Here is a 25,404-nt window from a genome sequence, read left to right as displayed (position 1 = left end):
TATCTTTTTTTATTTTTGTACCAGTAGCATGTTGTGCTATGCATAGTAAATATCTTTATCTATAATTTTAGAGATATTGTAATAATATTTTAAAATATAAAATTTAATTAAAAAAATTATAATTTAAAATTATTTTTAATTTTATATTTATTAATTTTGTTGAAAAATATTTAAATTAAAGAACATCTATTTCAAATTAAAAACATTAGACTAATTATATAAAAATTCATGTCTATAATAAAATTGAAAGAAAATAAAATATATATTAAAAATCACTGATTTTAATTTATTTTTGAATTAATAAACTTTCTTAGACAATATTAAAAATAATAAAATAAATAAAATAAAATGGACAATAGAAATTCAATCATATATGTATATATATATCATTCTTAATGATAATTTTATATAAACCACTTTCTCTTATGATTTATCAAGTTCTGCCTAATTTGATAGAGTAATAGAAATTAGAAGAGAAAAAAAATGTATCTATGTCGAAAAGAAATTGTATAAAAATTATTGAAATTACAAAAAAAAAAAAAAAATGATCTTACCAAACCTCAAAGAGCTCTCTCTCTGTTTATAGACTATATATATTTAATTTTCTGTATTCAGATGCTTATACTCTTTTACTTCTTTTTGTATTCAGATACTTTTTACTTCTTTTTTGCTTCTTTAAGCTATTGAGGGACGTCGAGTGAGTGATTGATATTATACATCCTGATGAATTAACTAAATCTATAAAGAGCTTCACAAAGAAATTTCGGTTTTTAGCGAATGTTTAATTCAGCTAGTATTTTAAAAGTCATTGTGCCAAGATTTCATAGAAGAAGGGATTTCATATTGATCAACAACCATTAGATTTTTATTTATTTTTTCATCTCTTATAATATTTATTTCTACAATCGGTAGAATTATTATTGAATTGAATATTTTATTTTTTAGACACTATTCTTGATTTTTTATTTTTTCTTTTATGATATTTATTTCTACAGTTGGTCGAATTATTATTGAATTATTGTATTTTATTTTTTAGACACAATTTTTTTTAGCGTAGAATAAATTTTAAAAAATTTTTCCATTATATGATATATTATATATATCAATACAGTAGTTATATCCTAATATAAATTCTCATGATAACAATAATATAAAATTGATAAATAAAATATAACATTTGTACCTTTAATTCTTAGAGTTATCATTGAAATTCAAAATAACTACTTTAATTTATTGATATTTTAATATTTAAAGTTAATAAACTTTTTAAAGGTGAAATTAAATTGAAATTTTTGTAATTCAAAACATTAATTCTAGTAGATTATGAAAATAATATAAATGCATTAAAAATAATTTATAAATTATAAATAAATTGTAAATTATTATAAACTATAAAGTATAATATATAGCAACAAAAAAAATTTACCCAATGCGAGAGCCTTCACCTAGTTATTTACTAAGATGTATTAATTATGAGAATTGAATGATAATTAATATCAATATTTATATAACAATATAATCAACAATTAAATTCTATGTGACACTATTAAAATTTAAGAGTCTTATGTAATATTATAATCTCATGTGTCATCACCAAAAAGTTTATATGACAAGAGTAAGAAAAGGTCGTTCATTCAAGAAGCTTTGTCTTTCCATTTAAATCTTGCATTTTTACCATTAATTTCAAATGAAAATTTGAAAAATGCTCTCTAAATTCCTTACAAATCCACCTAGCAATTCTCCACATCAAAAGAGACAAAATCAAGCTTGAAATTGGCAGCAGCTTAAAGTTTTTTTTTATTATTTCAATCAATAAATCAATCGGTCATTGGAAAAAACTGGAGAAACCGCAGTTTGATGCTACATGTAGTTCGCTTCCGGTTTTTAATTGTAAAATAATTTGACTTTTCGGTGAAGTTCGGTTTTGGACAAAAAAGTTTGGTTGGCCGACCCGACCCGAACTTTGATGCTGCGTGGTTTTAAACTCTTGTTTGGTTACTTTAGGTTTTATCTTTTTTTCTCGTTTCTTTTCTGCGCCGCGCTTGCGCCCGTCTCTTTGATCTCATCTCATAGACAGTTTCGTTCTCCTGCTTCCTCAACTCATAGCCGGCGCCCAGAGTCCGGTCTCCATCTCCGGTCCCTTCTTTGATTCTCATATTCGATTCCAGCTGTCAACTGAAAATTCAATGAGTTAAACTGAGTTGTTTCATCTTTTTTTATTATTATTTTTTATTTTAGAGTCTTCTTCCATTTGAATTCTCAAATTTCAATTTTACTGTTTTGTTTTGATCTGAAGGCTACATGTACCAAGGAAAGGCAAGGGAGTCAGTAGCCTTTACCTTGACTTGCCAAAGCGGCTGTAGCTATATCTATGACTGATGAGAAGTTAACTGGCCGGTGGTTGTATGGGATCTCTCTGAGATCTCTGTTGACATATCTGCTTACCGAGCTTCTCACATTTTTTTTCTTTTATTATTGAATCGATCGACGATGAGGAGGGTGAGAGTGGGAAAATGGCATAGGATTTAGCCTTTTTGAGAGACCCTCCTCTTACATTGAAAAAAGAAACATTTGTTTTTGAGTCACCTTCCAGGCATTCTGCTTTGATCTTCCGGCAGTTTGCGTCTATCGGTGACTACATGCTGATGATGAACTCTCTGGTACTTTAATTATTATGAAATTAGCTAATTAATTGGTTTGTTATAACCTTTTAGTATCAGTGTTTAAGTCCAAGTAAATTCATATTATCAATTGTATCTTATCTTAATGGGTTTTAATCTTTTAACTATTCTAACATGGTTTTCTCCTAACCTCCAAACTCAGTTGGAGCATATTTTAAAGTTCTTTAAAGTTCTTTCAACTCTCTAAACTATTCCACCGAGAAAGCACACTTAATTATAAAGTTCTTCCAACTCAATCAAACGAGTAAACTTAATTTTAAAGTTCCTCAAACTCTCTAAGCTATTCACCAAAAAGCATTTTTGATTATTAGTTTTTATATTAACAATGTACGTCTTGATTCATTCATGTGCTCACATTCTACTACTCTAGATAGTCTCATCATATTAGAAGCCTATCACGAGCGACTCCCTGATGCCATTCCCCATCATGTTCCGAACGGTTTATTTCGAGGATAGTTTTATATGGTTCTACCAAAATAAAGGGATAAAATACTAAATTTAGGCAAACTTCAATGACTAACACTTTACCTTTTGCTGTCGAAAAAACTATTGTTATAATTATTTGAGTAATCCCTATTGTTTATATAAATATTTAGAGCTGTTCGTACTGTGAAACAATCACAAGTTGACTAATAGCTTGAGCATGTCAAGTAGGACTGTACATGGGTTCTATGGGATCCAAATCGAACTGAGAAACTGTTTAAACCGAACGGAAATAAAAAAATAACTGAGATAATAGGAGCCAAACCATACTGAACTGCATCAAAATCGTACCAGAACTAAATTGAACTGAACTGAACCGAAAAATCAATTTATACATATATTTTTTCTCTAATATTTTAGTATATTATATTATTTTGTAGTAGACATAAAATTTTATTATTTAAAAATAAAATATTTTTAGTTGATACTATTTAATTAATAATGTAAATGGAATATAAATTAAAATTATTTATCTCATATAAAAAATTAATATATGATGCTTCTCATCATCTCTTATTATATATAATATTGTAACAATACCAATGATTCGTAATATTTATATATATTTATAATTTAAATAAAAGGTGTTTTAATTGTAAGTGACATTGTTAAAGTTCTATATCAAAAACTACATTATATCAAACTAAATTTCTATAATATTTTGAGATAATCTTATTTAATTGATTATATTGATTTCATATTTAAATGAAAATTACATATGTTTTTAACTGAAATTAAATCACGTTAACTAGACAATAAAAAATATTAATTTAATTAGCCAATTCTTTAATTTTATTTTGATAGTCTGAATATTTTTATATAAAGGAATATTACAAATATTTTCCAGCGAGACACTTAAATAAAAAAAAAGAAAATTTCATGCATTAAAGTTATCACGTTCTCTAATATAAACTGTTTATATTATAATTTACAACAAAAAACTAATAGAAAATTAGATATTATTAACTAAGTTACATTTACGAGTAAAAGTTAACGAGTAATAACGTGCAATACACGTAGGAACAAAACTAATTGATTTAAGTAATTGATAGCCATTTCACACTCAACGATTAAATTATAGGTGTTTGGTAAGATTTAATGAGCCATTTATAAACTATAGAAACCACAATCAGCTGCTAAAAGAATTTAAAAGAAAAAGAATTTAAAAGAAAACGATTAAATTATAGGTGGACAGTCTTCATTCAAGTGGATCAAAGCCCAAAAGCTATCACTTGATTTCACAGCTGCAATGTCTGCTAGTTGCTAGTGCTATTCCTAGTTGAGGGCTTAAGTTCGATGGGCTTTTAGTCTTCGGCAACCAAAAGGAGATTTTGCATGTCCATCGTGTGAATTAGCCTATTTAAGGGTGTGGAGCAGAAACAGCAAAGTTTCCTTCTGCTTGCTTTCTGTATTAAACTTTCGCGACCCAAAGTTTTGATCTTCAACGACTAAAGGTAAAAATTTCATTGTTTTATCTTGGTTTCCGATTGATTTCTCTACCATATTTTTCAGATATTATCAATGGTGATCCCATTTTTTAGTTTTTTATTTGTATTATTTTTTGTTTTTGTTTTTTTCCCCCTGTTTTCGGTTTAGTTTTCTGTTATTGTCTTTGAATTTCCTTTAGAATTAAGTTTCACTTTGTATTCAAAAAAGGCTGTTACTTTATAACATTGCAGGAAGCAAAAGAAGTATAGTTTAGTTCATTATTACAAAAATTTGATAGCTCCTGCTTCTCGGTTTATGTGTTTAGGGTTCAGTCCTAATCCTTTTTCTCCTCTTCCTAAATAGACTACTTTACTAACAGCTTTTTTGCATTTTGTTTTAATCATTTTATGACTTTATTCTTCGTATTCAATCAACTATTATAGCATTTAGTTTCTTGGAAAAAAAAAAAAGATGGTATAGCCCTTAATTTGTTTGTATGTATTTATATTTAAATCTATGTCAATTTCTCTGTGCATACAGCCATACAGGCCTTTGTCAATGGCCGACGAAAAGGTGGACAATCAAGTCTCCATTGAAGAACATGGGACAAAAGAAGAAAATGGGACTTTAGAGACTTCGATAAGCAAAGAAAATGATGAGTCTTCTGACCCTTCTTCTGCGATACAAAAAGATGACGATGAGGGGAAAGGTGATTAGTTTTAGAGGTTTTCTTTACTATGCTGCTTCTTTTGTTTTTTTTTTTTTTTTGTGATTTTCTTGAATGGAAAAGGATTGATCAAAGATTTTTTTTTTGGCAACGTAGTCAAGTTTTTGAGAGACAAAGAACACATTTTTATGTCGGTTTAGACACTAGGCATATCTTAGATACTATGCATATTCAGATATTTCAGTCCTCAAAACTTGCCCAGAAGTTTATAATATAGCTAGAACCTTTTTTTTGGTTGCAGAAGTTGCAAAGAAGAAAAAGAAGAAAAATAAAAGCAAGTGAGGACCTTTTTCTTTCTTGATAGATCACGGATGCTAACTTTTTAACTTGATAGTCAATAATGTCTTATCCGGTATTCCACAGGAAAAAGAAGGAATTGCCACAACAAACTGATCCACCCTCTGTTCCCGTTGTTGATCTTTTTCCATCTGCAGAGTTTCCTGAGGGTGAAATTCAACAGTACAGAGATGAGTGAGTATATTTTGTTCTCCTTGACCACAACCTAGTCCAATTCATTATGTGTACAAGATAGCATATGCTATGCTGTTGCTCATGTTGAGTTATTGTGTAACTCTGTTGGCTGAACGTGTTTGAGAAATAGCAAAATTCATTAAACTTCATAGATCCATACTGTTATTAGTTGATACTTCACCAGTCATTTTTCACTTTAATAGAACTGAAATTGAGTGAACTTGTTAATGGATGAGTGATGATTTTTCCTTTCAGATTCAAATATATTGAAATCAAGATGACTGTTGTCAATGAATTTTCCCATCGCCATCCTCAACTCTAAATTAGTATCCTTTAAGTGAATTCTGCATCTTTTGTTTGCTTTCTTTGTTGAACTGATAATTGGGAACTTATGTCTCAGTAATTTATGGAGGACCACATCTGAAGAGAAGAGAGAGTTAGAGCGCCTTGAAAAACCCATTTATAATTCTATTCGCCAAGCAGCAGAAGTTCATCGTCAGGTTGCCATTAGGTTGTGTTTGTAACTATTGTTGCTTAATACTTTGTGAAATTTGCTTGACATTTTGTCTGTGGGTGTTAGGTTCGGAAGTACATCAAAGGCATTTTGAAGCCTGGAATGTTAATGACTGACTTATGTGAAACCTTGGAGAATACGGTTCGCAAGTTAATATCAGAGAATGGTCTACAAGCAGGCATTGCATTTCCTACTGGATGTTCTTTGAACTGGTGAACATTTTCTGTGGGTACATTGTGGAATTAAATATTTTCCTCATAATTGTACCCTTATTGAAGTTATTTTCCTTTATTGTTAGGGTTGCTGCTCATTGGACCCCTAATTCAGGGGATAATACTGTGCTTCAGTATGATGATGTGATGAAATTGGATTTTGGAACACATATTGATGGTAAAAGCTCTTGCAGTCTTAATTTAGTGGGTTCTAATCTTACACAGTTGTTAGAGTTGAACTGTGGATGCAACACGCTGCCACTATTTTTTAAATGGGTGGATTATTTCAAATGCTGTTGATTGGATTTGCAGGGTATATTGTGGACTGTGCATTTACAGTGGCATTCAACCCTATGTATGACCCGCTACTTGAGGCTTCGCGAGAGGCAACCAATACGGGTATCAAGGTGCTAGAACATATACCCATACAGTTTAACTCCATTTATTTGGTACTCCGCAGTCAATTAAAAACGGGTTTTGTTTTCATCTGATTCTTAGTTTTGAATTACTAGGACTTCCGTTAAAAAAGAAAAGAGAGATCTATTTGGAGTTTATTGTCAATTCTTGATGTTCAACAGAGAAAAAGCTTTTTATTTATTAATCGAGTCTAGAGTTCTCTATGAGTCTTGCATTTATTTTCTCAACATCAAAATTATATTTTGATGTTAATTTGAAAGTTTCATACTCTGGGTTGTGCTACTTGTCAGGAAAAGTTGAGTCTTTATTAATACTGTGAAATCTAGCCTTTTGCTTTCCCCTCCTCTTTGCTCTTGCTCACACACTTATGTTCTGTCTAATGTAGCTGCTAAAATACATCAGATACTGTTTCCCAACCCGGACTGCTACCTAGTTTCATTGTTGCATTGCTTTAATTATCCCAAACTTCCCCAACTTCACACTTAGTAGAGCACACAACAAAGTGGTAAACTTCATTTGTGTGGATTTCATGTTTATATCTTTCTTCTATCATTTATCCTTATCTGTCAACTGTATTTTTGGTAAAGTTGGAACAAAGAAAAGGGAGGGAAATGAAACAGTAGCATCTTCTTAGTTTTTTGTAGACACTTCTGAGTTCCTTCTCCTTTTTTTCTGGGCCTAACAAAATGCATTTGTTCTCCAGTGGAAAGGAAATGTAAATTTTTGGGCTGCTATTTTCTCTTCCTCATGTCTTTTTTCTCTTACCCGAATTATTATTATTAATGAGTTTCTAAACATGATGTATTTGACTAATCCCTGCATGGAATTTATTGATAAGTTGTAAAAGATAATCCTAGCCTCTTCCTAAAATCAATGTTTGTGAAACTTATAGCACTTAGAAGACTGTCTACTCACGTGCACTTACTTGTAATAGTTACCATTCGCTGAATGTGATTTGATTGTTCAGGAGTCAGGGATTGATGTACGTCTATGTGATGTTGGTGCTGCCATCCAAGAGGTCATGGAATCATACGAGGTTGAAATTAATGGAAAGGTGTTTCAAGGTACAGCATTTATCTGGGTTTTGACAGATGATGTATATTTTTCATAGTTGAGTATATTTTAGCACATGGAAAATTGCTTTGTCCCATGTTTGGCCATATAATTTCTACTTCTATTTCTCAATTAGAATTATTTGAGATATTGGAACAATTGTTTACTAAGCTTGAAATCAGGATTCCCATTTTTCTAGACAATCTATGTGTACATGCTGTATGATTGGTGTGATTATGAACTTTATCCTGCCTGTCTTCTTATATCATGGAATTGATCTCGGTTGTTAACACGCAATGTTTGTTTTAATCTCCTGCAACTGCAACATATCTGGGAAACATGTTTTAAACAATGGAAGAGAAGGTGGATGGGATGCAAAACATGTTTGAATGTTGCTTAAACTTTTTGTCTTAAAGTACATGACAAAAGCATGTGAGCAGTGTATGATATATATTGGTATCCCACTGTTCTGTAGATTTCTTTTCTGCAAAAAGAATCTAGACTGACTCGGGGACTATTTGGTATTGCAGTTTTTCAACAGTGCTGGGTCTATTTGGGAAGCAAAGAAGCCTGCACTGACTGTTGCACGCACACTTGTCCATTTTAGTTTCACTTTAAATTATAAATAAGCTATTGCATGCATCACATTTGGCATTTAAAAGTAGTAAGTTGTTGCCACCTAAAAGTACAATCTTTTATTAACAAAAAAAGAAAAAAGGTGTACATCATACTTGTGAAATTATAAGTTTTTCATTTCTTAATGATAATTTTATTTCTCGCTTTGTTTTTTTTTCCCTAATAAAAATTTTATCTTTCCCTATTAAATCTTTTACCATGACTCTGAATAAATCAAAAAGATCTTCGGGGAATAAGCAAGATAATTTTATTTCTTGTTTTGTCTCAAAAAGTGTGATGTTTCTCAATCAATAAGGCATTGTTAGAATACTTTATTTCAGTATAGCTGAAGCTGTCATTTCAATGCTTGTTAAGCCATACATGTTTGTCTATCTGGTTAGTACTCATGTTGAAGTGCATAGATTTGCTAAGCTGAATAGCGTGTTAGTTGAAAGACCATTCTATCATATTTGAAAGATGACAGAGCAAATGAGACCCAAACTTCACTAGTCCAAAATACTAAAAATTCCCCTTTTCTAGGTCATTTGGTTTGTTTTAGAGTTCAGGTCTAGGTTTGGAATAGATTTAACTGTTCTTTATGATGCAACTAAATTTCAATGCATGCTACTTCTTGATATCAGTGCAGACTTAGTTATGGACAAAGCGGAATGGAAACAAAGGATTCATGTATCCAACCTCAACTAGTTTGGGATTAAGGCTGAGTTGTTATTATTATCCATGCTTTTTATATTACTGAAGCTTGGAATGTTAATTGATTGTCCTCCTTTTTTCCCCCTGCACATCTGACATTGCTTCATGCTTCCACAGTAATGTAATATGTCTTAGTTATATCATTTAATGTGGTATTGGTGAATGGGGACGTTTTATACCCTTCGGTAGTTCATTGTTATATTTATGTTCAACTATGAATTTGCTTGTAATACCACCTACATCTGTAAATTTATTATTTAATCACTCATGCATACATGTCTCCATTTTGACATGAAATTGAAATGTTATTGGCAGTTAAAAGTATCCGAAACTTGAATGGACACAGCATTGGGCGCTATCAGATCCATGCTGGAAAATCAGTTCCAATTGTTAAAGGAGGAGAGCAAACAAAAATGGAAGAGGGTGAATTCTTTGCAATCGAAACATTTGCATCAACAGGTAATTTTAGTTTCTTTTGGAAGGGAATTAAAATATCTTCTTGAAAGAGATCGTAGTTAGCACCGTGATCAATAGATTAATTTGATATTTACTATCATCTGCAGGAAAAGGCTATGTCAGAGAAGATCTGGAGTGCAGCCATTACATGAAAAATTTTGATGTTGGCCATATTCCACTGAGGCTGCCAAGAGCAAAACAACTGCTAGCAACAATCAATAAGAGCTTCTCCACATTGGCCTTCTGTAGACGGTATTTAGACCGCCTAGGGGAGACTAAATATTTGATGGCATTAAAGAATTTGTGTGATGCAGGAATTGTTCAGGTATTTCTCTAGTTCCTTCTAGCATTCCCTCCCCCCTCCCCCAACACCTGCCCACCACAAAAAACAGGAAAAAAGAGAACACCCTCCGACCTCTCTTTCTCGCCAATGCATTTGGAATTCAGATTCCTTGATGAAGTAAATATTTTTGTCTGGTCACTGGAGTAGTTATGTTTTAACATTTGATTCCAATATGGCCAACTCGTCTATTATACCTTCTATATAATGCTTTCAATTTGCCTTGAGTATCGATTCATAAACTTGCTGAGAAAAATTTCCTTATTTTCATTGCTAAATGTAAGAGTTTTTATCCATTGAGCTCCTTCATGAATTTGTTCTTCCAACTATTTTGAATCTTGCAATAATTTAAAATCTCATGTATTAACAATTTTTTTTTTAAAAAAAAAAAAAGAAAAAAAGGAAGAGAAAAAAAGAGAAGATTGAGAATAAATATTTTAATATGCAGGTTGAATTATTTTGTCCAAGTTGGTGGGACGGACTCAGCAACGATTAACCCATTTACTTTGACCTTGTCTTCGATTTAGTTTGTTGCTTTGTTGTGAATTACGAATAATGTCATTTTTCTTGCTTATGTTATTTTTTGGCAGCCGTATCCTCCACTCTGTGATATCAAGGGAAGCTATGTATCCCAGTTTGAGCATACTATCTTGCTACGGCCAACCTGCAAGGAAGTTATATCAAGAGGAGATGACTATTAATGCTGGAGTTAAATTTTAATGCCTGCTTGAATGTAATAGATTTGGCCGAATCTCAAATTTATGTTTTATGTCTGTTCTGTAACGACTGATTTTCCTTATGTTATTGAACTCTTGGTAAAGCTGGAAAAGGAAGAGAAGAAATGAAATGATATTTTATGTATGAATATATTTCATCATTGGAATTATTAGTAACCAATACCTGCAAACTAAGTGAGGCAGGGGCTGGTTTGTGCTATCTGGTCTTGTTCAATTCTAATTTTGCTTTAGCTTGAAAAATATATTTTTTGTGTCATACTAAATTTTACTTCAATAATGGATGCTAAAAAATAATTACTTAATTTCTTTTTGAATATTAGCTAGTATTTAATTGTTAATATACATATACAATATATAACTCCATTGTCAATGTCATGAAAACCTACTCTTAGGTTTCTTGTGATGCATATTTCACCTCTTTTCTGAAACTTCAAATATTTTATCTCTCTATTTCACTTACTCTTCAAATCATACTTTTGGTTTTATTATACTAAGTAAGAACATGGTTTATGATGACTAAAATTGGCAGGTTTAGGCTGATCACATCTAGATTGAGAGAGTTTCCATCTCTGTATATTCTTCTTCTGCAGTTTCACCAAAGGCATACACAATTGATGATGCTTCATCGCTCAATGAAAGCTCTCGACTCATCTCTATGGATGTTTGTGACTTCCTTAGTTCATCTAACTCCATTGCCACTTCTTTCATTGTTGGCCTCTTTTTACCATTTGAACTTAGACATCTCATTGCAAGCTTAGCAATGGCCTTAATATCTTGTTTCCTTGCTTCTATGGCGACTATAGGCTCTAAGAGTTGGAAAAGGCGATCCTTCTCGGCTGATGATATGAAATGTGCCACAAGATTTCTCTCATCCTCAGCTCTCGTAGAAGAAATAGGCTTTTCTCCGGTTAAAAGCTCGATTAGCACAACCCCGAAACTGTACACATCACTTTTCTCTGTAAATTGACTTGTGTAGAAGTATTCAGGATCTAAGTATCCAAATGTGCCTTGTACTATAGTGGTTATGTGAGTTTTGTCATATGAGATTGATCTTGAAGTACCAAAATCCGAAACTTTTGCACTGTACTTGTCATCAAGAAGTATGTTTGAAGACTTGATGTCGCGATGAAAGATTGGAAAAGAAGCTGCAGAATGCATATATGCTACTGCTCCAGCAACTTCACTGGCAATTCGACAGCGATCTTCCCATGAAATCAAAGATTCTGTATTTTCCTTATGGATATGATGAGAAAGAGTTCCATTGGAAATGAACTCATATACTAATAATGGAAATTCAGTTTCTAAACAACAGCCTAAAAGCTTCACAATGTTCCGATGATTTATCTGAGATAGAATCACAACCTCATTTATGAATTGGTCAATTTGGCTTCTGTCAATAGTTTTTGATCTTTTAACAGCAATTATGCTTCCATCTGGTAACATTCCCTTGTAAACAGTGCCGAAACCTCCCTGACCAAGAAATCTACTCTGGTTATAGTTGTCAGTTGCTCTCTGCAGATCCTCTGCAGTAAATAGTTTTGCCTTTTCACCTACTCCACAAGATGCAAGGCGTTGTTGTAACAAGAGGCCACCATTTTGCTCAAACAATTTCTTTTTGTGCCTTATGTATCTTCTTCTCTTGAGGAACTGATATGACTTGAAGACAAATAGAAACAACCATAAGAGTCCAATGCCAATGCCAATACCTGAAGTGGAAAAACATTGACAAGTTAGAATCCCTTGTGTCATATAGAAAAACTGATTGATTTCAAGTGTATGTATGAGACTAGAGAGGGACCTAATACTATAAGCAGTTTGAGTGGAAACTTTCTGCTGTCTTTTTTGCAGTTGAGACCTTGTACGTTTTCATTTGCAAGAGAATCATAAAGAAGACAATGGCAGAAGAATTGCCCCGGATTAGCCTTGCAGCTCTGGCTTTTAAGTGGAACCAGAATAGGTGTAAAGGGATAAATAGGGCTGTTCTTTGACAACACGTTAGCCTCTAATATGCTTGCTTCATCAACACCAAAAATTTTGCCAATAGAAGCAACCGAATCTCCATCTCTCACCATATACATCAATAAAGCGATCACCCCATTTGCAGTTTGGTTTGAACTTGGACATGCACATCTTATTGGAACCATCACTGGATCCCCAACTCTTAGAGCAGCTCCATCATAGTAGTTTTGACTGTCAATGGCTTCCCAAGTTGCCAACCCTTGGTAATCGTAATTGCCTATTTTAGAAAAATTATCCCCACTTCTAAGGGAGTAGAAAGTGCTATGCTGGTATAAAGTACCAGTACAAGAACAAGAAATAGGAACCATGACCAGTTTCTCTGAAGGAAATTTTTCTGTGGATGATATACCGTTGTTGATTAGGGATATGCTTTGGGCTTCTGAACCTAAAAGAGATGAAATGTTGACTGGGGAGTCATATGGCGGGCGGGACAGAAAGGTTACAAAAGATTGGCATGACAGTTTAGATCCATTGCACAGGTATCCTTTGTAATCAGTGCCAGGAGTAGTTTGGTTGCTAAGATATTGCTGTTGGCAGTTTGATGGTTGTTGAATTAGAAACAGAAAGAAGCAGATGATGAGGCTGTAGAATGATGATGGCTCCATGGATTTTAATTTCTGGGAGAAAAGTTGAGACTGGTCTGCAATTTGTTCACCTTCTTGCATGAAATGGTTGGATCATGGTGTGGTTTTTTTTTAGCATTGGAGATTGAGTCCACTTGTCATGGCTAAGTTCAACTTTGACTGCTTAGTTTGACCGACTTACCCAATTGCCAATTGCCTTTGATTTTTTCAACAATAATACGGTATCAATGACTCATAACTTAATTCCATACGCAAGTGCCTTTCATCTGCATTGGCAACTTTTAGACTTACATCACATGTCTAATTAAATTATTTAATTAAACTTTTTTTTTAACACTGTAATATAATTATTTAGAAATTAGCAATTCGAGTTCAAACATAAATTTAGCCTTGAAATGTCAAGTGGACGCTTAAAAATAAATAGATAATTTTATTGATGTTCCTATATTTAAAAGTCTTTCATTCCTAGCACTAGAAGAAAATTAAATAGTTTGGACTTGGAAATATGAAATTTCATTTTCTATTTTTATTCTGCTAATTAAATTTAGAGGTGAAATTCACCTTTATTTCATCTAGAAAATATTTTATTTACTCTTTAAAAAGCGGAATAGTGGGAGAATTGAGATTCAGGGTATGTTCGAAAAAATTAACTGTAGTTAAAAGTTAAATATTATCTGGGTTAACTTTTTATAAAATGTTACCTTAATCTCTAAAAGTTAATTAAAAGTTAATTCAAACGCTAAATGTAAAACGTTACCTTAACTACTAAAAGTTAGTTCAATTGCTAAAAGTTAAATGTTATCTAGATTAAGAGCCTGTTTTGCAATGTTTTAGAGAGCGTTCAGTGTTTGACTTTAGTCAAAACACTATATATCAATTCAGTAACTTAATATTTGCAACAAGGGGAGCGTTTCCTCAAACGTTAAATCCTTAACGTTTAGTGTTTTAAATTTTATTTTTTGACTTTTATCCATTTGTTTTGTTTTTCCCTATTCTTAAAGTTACAATTCTACTTGCAATAACACTTCTTTAATTTGGTACTCTTGTTATTTATTTAATTTTTCTTTCTCAAATCTTAAAGGAATATATGTCATTTTAAATATTTAATTATTTTATTTCTATTGTCTTAAGACAAGGATAAGAGCATGTTATCAAAATTAAATTACATTAGAAAAAAATCCTCGCCTTTTCATTTTAATTTTATAAGAAATAATCTTTTGTTAGAGAAAAAATTGAAAAAAAAAATGGTAATAATTCAGAAAAAAAACACTTATATATATATATATTATTTTTTTATCAATTAGTTTATTTCAGTTCTATGGCCATAATTTAAAATTTTAAGTCAATACTCTAATGTCATTTTTTGTCATTTTAATTGTACCAGCTAATCAAGTATCTAGTTTTACCGAACACTTTTGCTTTAAACTGTAACATTCCTTCCCGGTCCACCCGTTAACCCGAATGAACCGAGCCGAGACACTATAATTTGGTTGAACCTATGTCCTGTCATGCTGATATCATACTGTATAATCATCATAACACAATAACACTATATATATATATATATATATTCATAACTGTATAAATCCTCAATAGCATTTAATATCCAGCAATTAATTGCATTCATGATCTATATCAAGTCTTCATGAACTAATCATACCAACTATAGTAAAATATTTCATATTCAATCATTTCATAAGTATTATTCTTATCTCCAAATACTTATGCCAAAATAATTACATGCTTCACTTATATTTCCAATCACATAAGCTCTAACAAATGTAATAATTGTACATGCCATAATTCTTAATTATATAACTCTCAATCTACTACTCCCAAATTAGTCACTTCTGCTTTGATAGTACTCTTCAAGTCTTCAAGTTGTAACCACGATCTCCAACATACGCGTGATAAAAATCGACGCGCTGAGTATAAAACTCAGTGGTGCTCATAATTCACATACTTAATAAAGTGCGATGACAACTTACTTAACATACAAAGTTCATAAAAGCATTGATACTCTCAGAATTAGTAAATTTCAACATAAATGTACCTTTATTGCAAAGAATCAACTTCTCAGTCATAACATAAATAATTTAGTTCTAATTATCTCATAACTCCTTTACATGAACCTTTCACCTTTAATTACACATATCATGATACTATCATGATTTTACCTGCTGTTCATTATGCTGTATGAATTAAATAAATAAACATGTAAGAACACACAACATTATATTTTCATTGTCTTACTTGCTGTTCATTATACTGTATGACTTATGCACTTTTTAGTCACATCATAGAAGTTATAAAGAATAAAATCTCATAACTGTATGGTTCCATAAGCACTAAATAAATACACGAGTAATCACACATAACATTATACTTTCATGATCTTACCTGATATTCCTTATGCTGTATGAATTCTGCAACTTTTATTAAAACTCAGTGAATATCGCAACGAATAAAGAAACAAGTAAGCACATACATATGTATAAATCAACATGTAATCACATATGGAATGTAAGCACACATATCATGATACTTTCATTATCGTACTTGCTGCTCATTATACTGTATGATTATGCAATTTGTAGTCAATATAACTGTATAGCTCCATAAGGTTATAGTGAAACCAAAGTGATAAGAGGTACTGTATGAAACTGAATGAATACTATATGACTGGGCTACTATGGCCATTATATAATCACATCCACTCAACGGCCTGTAGCCGGAGTACCAAACTGTATGGGGCGTAGATCTGCTATCCTATGTCGTGACATAGCCTTATCTACGTGGTTTCTACCTAACCTCAATGGAGCATATTATCGGTATGTCAATAGTATAAAACAAAAGCATATTAACTGCTTCATAATTTCATAAACCATACTGCTTACCTGTATGCTGATAGCCTCGCCAAGCGGGCAACTTGTGTCATGTTAGTTTCACATCATTTGCATGCTTGCATTTTGTGTTTATACATGTGTTCATGTTGTCTTTTTGTTTTAACATGATTGGAGGCATACAAGTTGAGCAAAGGAATACAATTGCATAGAAAAAGAGGTCCAAAAGAGCATCAAAACACAAGTCGCGAGCGCGCCATGAAAAGTCGCGAGCGTGAGAAGCACATATGAGGGTCAGTGAGTTTACAGGCAAGATTCGCGAGCGCACAATGAAATTCGCTAGTGCGAGAAGCACAAAATGAGAGTCAGAGAGTTTACAGGCACAATTCGCGAGCGCGCGTCGTGTTTTCAGCCTGCGCAGTCTGTACTATTTTGGTCATATCTCTCAATTTATAACTCTGATTTGGGTGATTCAAAAACCCATGGAAAGCTAACACATAGAGGAACAAATAACTCTTCTATGAAACTTCCTAATTCCATCATTAAATAGGGTCAAAATCATGGTGAAGTTACTGGTTACTTTTCCAGCAAAACCTGTTTCAGTATAAACTCAATATTTACTTCATTTATTCATTTCATTCCATGCTTTCTCACCATTTCCAGTCCTCTCACTCAACATTAAGCAACATATCTTCTCATTATCAACACACCACACAAATTCTCATAAAAGGAACTTAATTAAACTAAAAGAGATAGCACACCTTCACTCCAACAAGCTTGAGCTCTTCTTTTTAGCTTCCTTCTACCTTTGGCTCACCTCTCCTATACATAAGAATTCTTATGAATCATCTCAAACTATCACCAAATGATTCAATTATGAAATTCAAGTAGGTTTACTTACTTGGATAAAATAGAAGTTGAAGTTAAGGCTTACCTACCATTAAAATTGATGGAGAAGGAAGGTGAAAGAGGAAAGTAGATGAAGGAGATGAAGATAAGGATGAAGAAAGGAAAATGAAATGGAACTCACGGGTACATCTCCAAAATATCATTGATTTTTATGTGAAAATTACCAAATGGTATCTCAAGTGTCAATATGTTACAACTTAATACCTAAGCTTTATATTTTAGTGCAAGTAAGTCCTAATTCTTATACTTTGATCTTTTTGTTTCCTTCAAGTAAGTCCACTTCTTTTCCTTATTTCAGTTACATCCCATTCTACCCCCCTCTGGACTTTAATGGCTCGAACGGGTTTTGGATCAGCCCGACTTGACTCTAAGCAACGACTCGATTCATTAGGATGTCACAATTTACTATTTCAGATATAGAAAAATGGGACGTTACAGTTCTACCCCCCCTTAAAGAATTTCGTCCACGAAATTCACTTGCATTCAACACTTACAAATCTCATAATAGTTACAACTCAATTTGCTTCTTTGTTAATCGGCTAGCACTTACTAGCTTATGTTCTATACGTGATTCTCCCAAATGAACATCCATACCAACTAATTTACCCATTCCATATCAGCACTCAATCCAATGATCTATATACCGCCCATACCAAACAGATCAGCATATCATATACATATCATATCATTAAGTAGGTTTACTTACTTGGATAGAATAGAAGTTGAAGTTAAGGCTTACTTACCATTAAAATCTTCACTACCATTAAAATTGATGGAGAAGGAAGGTGGAAGAGGAAAGTAGATGAAGGAGATGAAGATAAGGATGAAGAAAGGAAAATGAAATGGAACTCACGGGTACATCTCCAAAATATCATTGATTTTTATGTGAAAATTACCAAATGGTACCTCAAGTATCAATATGTTACAACTTAATACCTAAGCATTATATTTTAGTGCAAATAAGTCCTAATCCTTATACTTTGATATTTTTGTTTTCTTCAAGTAAGTCCACTTCTTTTCCTTATTTCAGTTACATCCCATTCTACCCCCCTCTGGACTTTAATGGCTCGAACTGGGTTTTGGATCAGCCCAACTCGACTCTAAGCAACGACTCGATTCAGTAGGATGTCACAACTTACTATTTCAGACATAGAAAAATGAGACGTTACATAAACCATTACATAAACACTTTACAGCTAACAACTAATATCTAACAATTAAAAGCTATTAGAACAGCTAACAACTAGTATTGCCAAACAGATCCTAACTTTTTATATGTTTCACTAGCTTTTTATAGAAGGGTAAAAGTGAAACATCATGTAAGTTAATTTTTTATAAAACATTATCTTAACCTCCAAAAATTAGTTTTTAGAGGTTAAGTTCAAACGCATGCAATGAAAAATAGAGTTTAGCATGCAATGAAAAATAGAATTTAATATTTTGACCGGTCAAAATGCTAAAAGCTATTTAAAATCCTATTTAAAAATACAGATAGAGTTAGCAGAATTAAAAAAAAAAAAAAATCACCAATTCTTTTAACAGATTTGAAAAAAGAAAAATTTTGAGCAGGGGGCTGGGGCCATTTCAGGGCTCCCAGTCCCACCCTATGCCTATGGAAATGAATTTTATTTTAAAATCACTTAATTCTCTTTTAGATAAAAAAATATTTTTTATTGATTTTTTTTACCATTTAAGGGATGTTTTCTAATTTAATTATTTTCTGAAAATAAACAAAATAGGTTAATTATATTTGAATATTTGGAGTATTTTACCACGAAAATATTTGGAGTATATATTTGAATATTTGGAGTATATTTGAGTAGTAAAATATGTATACTCAATTTATGACAGTAAAAGTAATGGGCTTTATCTTCTCAGTGTGGAAAGCTACAGAACATTGACGGGCTTATCTACAAAATTTGGAGCGCAAGCCCCATTCTGAAGCTTTCAGTTGAGCACAAGTTAGTTGGAACTTTTGCCATAGTTTATGGCGACAGCGACTGCAAACTCGGCGGTGGCAGTGGCGGCGGCGGCGGCTAAGATTATAAAAGGCGGCAAAGTTAGTTTAGGCATTCGCAGTCTAACATGTATTAATGCTCTTCGCAACCGTCAATTTATTATCAAGACGTCAACAACGCCATTTTCGCCAAGGTATGATCGGTTTCCTTGCTTTTGCACCACCGGAAATGTTAATGTTAATGCCGAAGAGCCGCCAGCCACAGTATCCACCTCCGCGGCCACAACATCAGCTGAATCAGGTTCTGTTGGAGATGGTGCTAGAATAAGAGATGCAGCTAAGATGCTTGACTTAAGGGTTGGCCGAATTATCAAAGCCTGGAGGCACGAGGAGGCCGATTCTCTCTACGTGGAGGAGGTGGATGTGGGCGAGGCAGAGCCCCGTATCATTTGCAGCGGCCTTGTAAAGTACATTGCTCTCGACGGCCTTCAGGTCTATATTTTGAATTGGATGCTTGCATATACTCATTGTCACCGTATTATCAATTTAGCTGTTATATACTGGTAGTTACCAAATTCTTAAAATTGAGATTAAGGACTAAATTAACGAGGAAACAATATTAATTTCTCCTCAATTTGTTTTTGGTATAATTGATACTAAATTCTCACATTGGATTATAATTGACACAAGAACAAACTATAGGATTCAATTGAAAAGGTACAAACATATTGGGACAAATTTGAACATTAGGCCTTTGATTCTCTCATTACAATGAATTATACAGGATAGGAATGTAGTGGTGCTAGCAAACCTCAAGCCCAGGAACATGCGGGGAGTCAAGTCAAGCGGAATGCTCATGGCTGCTTCTGATTCTTCTCATGAGAACGTTGAGCTTCTTGAGCCTCCCGAGGGTTCCATTCCAGGGGAAAGGATTTGGTTTGGCTCTGAAGATGATAAAGAAAATCAACCTGATCCTGCCACTCCTAACCAGGTTCAAATTCAATTATTCCTTTCTTAGCATATATATCCTTATGGTAACTATTTTCCTCATGCAATATGGTTTGCTTCTTTATTCTCTATAGTTCTGTCTCTTGGAAACTTTTAAAAGCTTGAAATTCCTAATATGCATTGGATACTCTGAGCTTGTTCTATATGCACATATTTAACTAGGAATAGAAGACTTTGCATTCTGGCTAGAAAAATTGATATAGATTAACTAGAAAATCTGTGTTTGTGTAATAGTCTGACTTCTTTATCAAAAGCTCTTGCTTCAATTGAATGGTAAACTTATTCTGAATGAAAATATTTCTCTCGCTCTCTCACTTTGAATTTAAAAAACATTGAATTTGTCCCTCTCGGAATAAATGGTATAAAGTGGATTAATATTGGTGTAATCTGACCATTAATTCAGGATTGATCCTGAACTTGATGGATCATTCCTAAATTCTATGTCCATTGAAATATGAAATATGAAATTTGGGATCTCAGTAGGTTGATTCTTATGTCCTTGAACCTCTGATCTTGTGGATTAACCTTATGCTTTTTTTTTTGGTAAGAATCAAAACTTAGGAAGTTTTTAGAAACTTTTTGCTGCAAAATGAAGAATCAATGAAGAAGTGGGGGGAGGGAAATTTTTTTTTCCCCATCCATGGGCATGGTAGGGCAGGTGGAAAAATTAATAGAGAGAACAAAGTTATTGATTTATATCGTAACCGTAATTTATATTGGAAAATTCTTCATAACATTATATGTGAGAAATGCTCGCATGTTATGATAAAGTAGTTTAAATTTGTCAATTTCACACCAAATGCTCCTATAACAATATCGAATTCCTTTACCACTAATTTGGGGACCAATTGCGTTGAAAAGTAAGTCCTTTTTCAGTTTCTATCTTTCTGTTTTTCCACTTAGCTTAAGGAAATAATCCATCTATACTCCATTTTCTCTCTTAATTTAAATCTAAAGTCCTTCAAAAAGTTCTTGGTTTCAAAACTTTGTTCCGCAGCCAAATATCTAGGAAGTTCATTCTGCATACAGATATTTAGCAGAATAAAAATCTTTGACAAACAAATTACTTTCTGTTTATAAACAGCTATCAGAATCAAACAGGTAAGTAACATTGTTAAGTTTCATTATCTTGTGGAATGTGGCTGAATGTGCTTTGGGCTATTTTGCTTTCAGTTCAATTATATTTTTCTAGTGAAATAATTTTCAACTTTTCTAACTAAAAGCTTAGACCTTTCCTGGTTAATGCAGACTGAGCTTCATGATTCTCTATGGTTTCTAAGACAGTGTAACTTCTGATGCATTATGACTTTGGTTTGTACTTTATGGCACCAAATAACTACATGAATTGGAATGAAACTAAAATTTAGAATATATCAACCAAGTACAGAAAAAACCCATGAAACTAAATCCAAAGTAATTAGAAAAGTATTAGAAAATGCCTTCTTAAAATATTGTGGTTTAATATCATTAGCCAAATACATGTTCAAAAACAAAAATGTCTTAGTCTCAGTGTCATTTACCCAAATGTTCTAACACTTCTGGAGCTAGAGCCAGGTTTTTCTTTTTCAGTGAGATCATGTGTTCAATTGACAATAAATTAATTCATAATTGTAATTTGCGAATATGAAAATATACATACAGATCATGGTATTATATACACTTTAATCACAATAGGAACTAAGTTTAACAAGCCAATAATTGGGTAAAAAAAAAAAAAAGACTTTATAAGTTACAAAGTATTCAAATTTGAACTTTGACTAGTTCAAGTATTACCTTGGGGTCTATTTGGGTAGGTAATACTTTGAAATGATTGAGCATTTGCATTTGTATTCCAATTAAATAATCAACATGGTGTCAAATCCAAAATGTCAATTATGTCAAATGACTATCTATTTTGACGGACCCTAAAAAATTATTATGTAATGCCTTTATTTGATTTTCATGTGATACCTTTTCTCATGGCTTTTCTTTTCTCTAAATTTTTGCCAGTTGAGAGTTGGCAAACAAGTTTCTGAGAGATCCCAACTTTCCAAACAATTCTTCCATGGGAATGCTGATATTGGTTTACCTTAGAAAACTGTCTCAAAACCTCTCACATGCTAGGCTTCAAAATTATTGTCACAAAAGTAAATTTAAAAAAAAAAAAAAAAGAAAAAAGAAAAAGCACCATTAACTTGAGTTACAAAGGTAAAAAATGTACTTTTTTTTCTTCTGTTAGGATATCAATGATTTACTCATTCAAAAAGCATTAGTTTATGCATCAACAAAGTTAAATTCTTGTTTCATCTTCTTCCATTTAATATATGCAGATTCAAAAGAAAAAGATTTGGGAATCAGTGCAGCCTCATCTAAAGACAGATGATTCTTGTGTGGCTATGCTTGGCGAGCATTTAATGCGGACTTCAGCCGGTGTGGTGGGGTGCAAAACACTGAAGAATGCAAATATCTCTTGATTGAACTTGGAACTTCATGCTATGGATGGTACTCTTCCATTACTTGGTGCTGATTTTTTCCTAGCTGTCATTTCCCCCTTCTTTATCTAACTTGTTGAAATTAATGATAATATATTAGCATTCATATTTGCTCCAGTTTCTGAGGGTTAAGGTTTTGTCAATTGTTTTCTAGATGATTGAAGATAATCTACTATTTTCTCATAGTGTAATGACTGATCTAAATAAATGAATATGTTCAAATATTATACTCCCTTTATTTCATTTTAATAGCAATATTTGATATTTTTACAAGAATTAAGAAAATGATTGGAACACGTTAATTTTATAAAACATATATGGTAGAATGTCTGAATTGCCCTCCTTAAAATTAAAAACTCCCCATTTTCTTTTGCTACAAAACACTTACTCCCTCCATCCCCATTTACTTTTGCTACAAAACACTTAATCTCTTTGTTCCAAAAAGATAGATCGTCTTTTCTTTTTGGTTTGTATTAAAATATAGCTCAGGTTCCTTTTTTGCATTATAGTTAATTCATAAATTGTCTATTAAATCCTTATTAAATTTATCTTATTTTCAATAATCTTCGTTAATTCTAACTTATTATTTTAATATGATAATTGCTCATGTGTATTTAAGATGGACATAAGAGGAAAATTATATGATTAAAGTTGTTCTTTAACCATAATACTTGCTACTTTTTTAATTTGTGTGAAAATAGAAAATGAACTATCTTTCTGGGATGAAATAAGTAATAAATATGGGTAAAATTGAAAAAAAATAATTAATGTACTCTCAAAATATTAAATGAACACTTAAAGTGGAATAAGTTAAAATGTTTATTTGTTGCTATTAAAATGGAACGGACCGAGTAATTAATGGTATTCGTCAATGTCTTATTTTTTTCTTTAATTACCTTCTAAATGGATTTGGATAATTAGTAGTCTCATTCATTACATTAATTACGATCTTCCCAGTTGAATTTCAGAATTTTGAAATTCAATATTAGATAGCCTAATGGATATTTTCTCACTGTTGTGAGAGCTGCTGATATTGTTATTATCTGTAATTGAGAAGAAATAGTATTCAAAAAAGAAAAAATCAATATGAGAATTGAGAAGGCTTTGCGGGTGAAGGAGTAGAAGTTGTAATGTCATTATTCTTAAATCTAAGAATTAGCAATTAAGGATTTAAAACTTTAATTATTGGGTCCAATCTCACAACTTTTTGTTGGGTGTATATAATTGATTACATTTCAAGTTTTCTTTTCCTGCAATTCTTCGTCTTGGATGTAGATTTTATATTTTCGAGTTTAAATTTACTTCTGACAGACAGTTGAGTATTTTTTGAGGATATGAGATTTTAAAATTAAGGAGGATGACATGAGAAATTGATTGAAATGCTTAAACTCTGTGTTTCCAAAAAAGTTTTGGGTTCATATATACAGTTTCTAATTTTTAATGTACATAAAAGTATAATGAGAAAAAAAAAAAAAAAAAAAAGTACCATCAAAGCGTGAAAAAATTAACATTATAGTGTATTTGTTAAATCGAGTTAGGATAAAAAAACTGAAATCTTGAATTGAATTGAACAAAAGAATTATTTTTATAATTTTTAATTCTTTTTAAATATATCATTTAGTTTACAATAGTCATCATATTTCATTCATTATAAAAAAACAATTTATTATAAGATAGTATATAAATTAAAACTATTTGTACCACATATTATCTAATATTTTAATAATATGATCTTATTTTAATGTAAAATTTAATAGAAAAATTGGATACTATCATCACAATATTTAAAAATATTGCATCTATAACATATATGATTTAAGTATTTTTATCCATATACCAGATAACTAATATTATAATCATAATTAATATCATAATTATTTTAATAATCATTAATATTCTAATAATATCATAATTGTAGTTTTTTAATTATACTAGTATTATAAGTATATTTAGTATAAACCAACACAATTTTTTAGTAGATAAATGTTATATCAAACAAATGTTAAACAAGAAATGTTGAATCAAGCTAAGAAGGCTAAGAAGAATAAATTGACTGTAATTATTAACAAGTAAATAAGCAAAAAAAAAAAAAAAAAATTCAATGAAATTGTCGAGGGAGAGAAATTGATGAACGAAGGAAAATAACTTAAAAAATTAAAATTAATCAATTTGTGATATAATCAAAATTGATAATATGTGAATCAAGATGATAATTAAGGATAACATCGATTAACAAAATGAAAAGAGAAACACCAGAATGATTGAATCAATAGAGAAATTTTGAAATTTAAAGGTAAAATATCAATATTATAAATAAAATTTTAAAGGGAGAATGAAATAGAAAATCAAAGAAATAGATTAAAAATTTTGTATCTGATGAGAGAGAAAATTACTCAATGGAAATAAAAAAAATAACTACTCTGATACTGTGAGAAAACTCAAGATTTACTGTGACAGAAGCTAAGGTTTAAAAAAATTAGGCACTTGTTTATTTCATTAATATTATTACCTAAATTAATAAAATTATAGTTGTATTAGCAATATTATTCAAATCAATTAATATATATGGTTATGATTAAAACACCATAGCAATTCTCGACTAAGTTAGTTTATTTAGAGGAATTAAATTTTAATTTCCTCCAATAATTCAATTATTAACATTAACGAGAACAATATTCATACTTAGACATTGTTGATCACACTTAATACATGTTCATTATCATGCAATCTGTGAAGTTATTAACTTATCATTAATATTGTGATTAATA

The 25,404-nt window shown here is 31.5% G+C and overlaps 3 protein-coding genes and 1 non-coding gene across 5 annotated transcripts; 3 read left to right on the top strand and 1 right to left on the bottom strand.

The window, feature by feature from the left end:
* Positions 1 to 2,354: 2,354 nt before the first annotated feature.
* On the top strand, positions 2,355 to 2,461 carry LOC119370358 (small nucleolar RNA snoR109). Its single transcript, XR_005177903.1, has one exon. It is a non-coding gene; the product is annotated as a small nucleolar RNA snoR109 (small nucleolar RNA).
* Positions 2,462 to 4,458: 1,997 nt separating this feature from the next.
* On the top strand, positions 4,459 to 11,044 carry MAP2B (methionine aminopeptidase 2B). Of its 2 annotated transcripts, none has more exons than XM_089721717.1 (12): positions 4,459 to 4,618; positions 5,133 to 5,301; positions 5,561 to 5,597; positions 5,683 to 5,790; positions 6,191 to 6,290; positions 6,371 to 6,516; positions 6,603 to 6,694; positions 6,829 to 6,923; positions 7,901 to 7,997; positions 9,628 to 9,771; positions 9,876 to 10,093; positions 10,699 to 11,044. In XM_089721717.1, exons 2-12 carry the CDS (start codon positions 5,151 to 5,153, stop codon positions 10,807 to 10,809), a joined length of 1,299 nt encoding a protein of 432 aa, XP_089577843.1. In that variant the 5' UTR covers positions 4,459 to 4,618; positions 5,133 to 5,150; the 3' UTR covers positions 10,810 to 11,044. The 2 variants fall into 2 exon arrangements, with proteins under 2 accessions (XP_089577843.1, XP_089577844.1); XM_089721718.1 differs by having other exon boundaries at positions 10,557 to 10,731.
* Positions 11,045 to 11,143: 99 nt separating this feature from the next.
* On the bottom strand, positions 11,144 to 13,553 carry LOC149496359 (wall-associated receptor kinase 5-like). Its single transcript, XM_089721716.1, has 2 exons — positions 12,644 to 13,553; positions 11,144 to 12,551 (listed from the first exon to the last, which is right to left on the bottom strand). The coding sequence occupies exons 1-2, from the start codon at positions 13,527 to 13,529 to the stop codon at positions 11,392 to 11,394; spliced, it is 2,046 nt and encodes a 681-aa protein (XP_089577842.1). The 5' UTR covers positions 13,530 to 13,553; the 3' UTR covers positions 11,144 to 11,391.
* A 5,543-nt stretch (positions 13,554 to 19,096) lies between these two features.
* LOC149496358 (Nucleic acid-binding, OB-fold-like protein) lies at positions 19,097 to 22,860 on the top strand. Its single transcript, XM_089720929.1, has 3 exons — positions 19,097 to 19,649; positions 19,942 to 20,148; positions 22,475 to 22,860. Exons 1-3 carry the CDS (start codon positions 19,188 to 19,190, stop codon positions 22,616 to 22,618), a joined length of 813 nt encoding a protein of 270 aa, XP_089577055.1. The 5' UTR covers positions 19,097 to 19,187; the 3' UTR covers positions 22,619 to 22,860.
* Positions 22,861 to 25,404: the final 2,544 nt, after the last annotated feature.

The sequence above is a fragment of the Jatropha curcas genome, chromosome 5 (genome assembly GCF_041381405.1).
Source record: "Jatropha curcas cultivar XTBG-Jc1 chromosome 5, XTBG_Jcur_1.0, whole genome shotgun sequence".
Taxonomy (NCBI): Eukaryota; Viridiplantae; Streptophyta; class Magnoliopsida; order Malpighiales; family Euphorbiaceae; genus Jatropha; species Jatropha curcas.
Note: the sequence above shows the minus strand (reverse complement) of the source record. Positions and strands in the feature narration are given on the sequence as shown.

Coding starts and splice junctions, on each gene's coding strand:
- MAP2B (XM_089721717.1), top strand. CDS start 5,151: ATGGCCGACGAAAAGGTGGACAATCAAGTCTCCATTGAAGAACATGGG. Junction 5,791..6,190: donor ATTCAACAGTACAGAGATGA/GTGAGTATATTT, acceptor CTTATGTCTCAG/TAATTTATGGAGGACCACAT. Junction 6,924..7,900: donor CAACCAATACGGGTATCAAG/GTGCTAGAACAT, acceptor TTGATTGTTCAG/GAGTCAGGGATTGATGTACG.
- LOC149496359 (XM_089721716.1), bottom strand. CDS start 13,529: ATGCAAGAAGGTGAACAAATTGCAGACCAGTCTCAACTTTTCTCCCAG. Junction 12,552..12,643: donor CAAACTGCTTATAGTATTAG/GTCCCTCTCTAG, acceptor TTTCCACTTCAG/GTATTGGCATTGGCATTGGA.
- LOC149496358 (XM_089720929.1), top strand. CDS start 19,188: ATGGCGACAGCGACTGCAAACTCGGCGGTGGCAGTGGCGGCGGCGGCG. Junction 19,650..19,941: donor TTGCTCTCGACGGCCTTCAG/GTCTATATTTTG, acceptor TGAATTATACAG/GATAGGAATGTAGTGGTGCT. Junction 20,149..22,474: donor ATCCTGCCACTCCTAACCAG/GTTCAAATTCAA, acceptor TAATATATGCAG/ATTCAAAAGAAAAAGATTTG.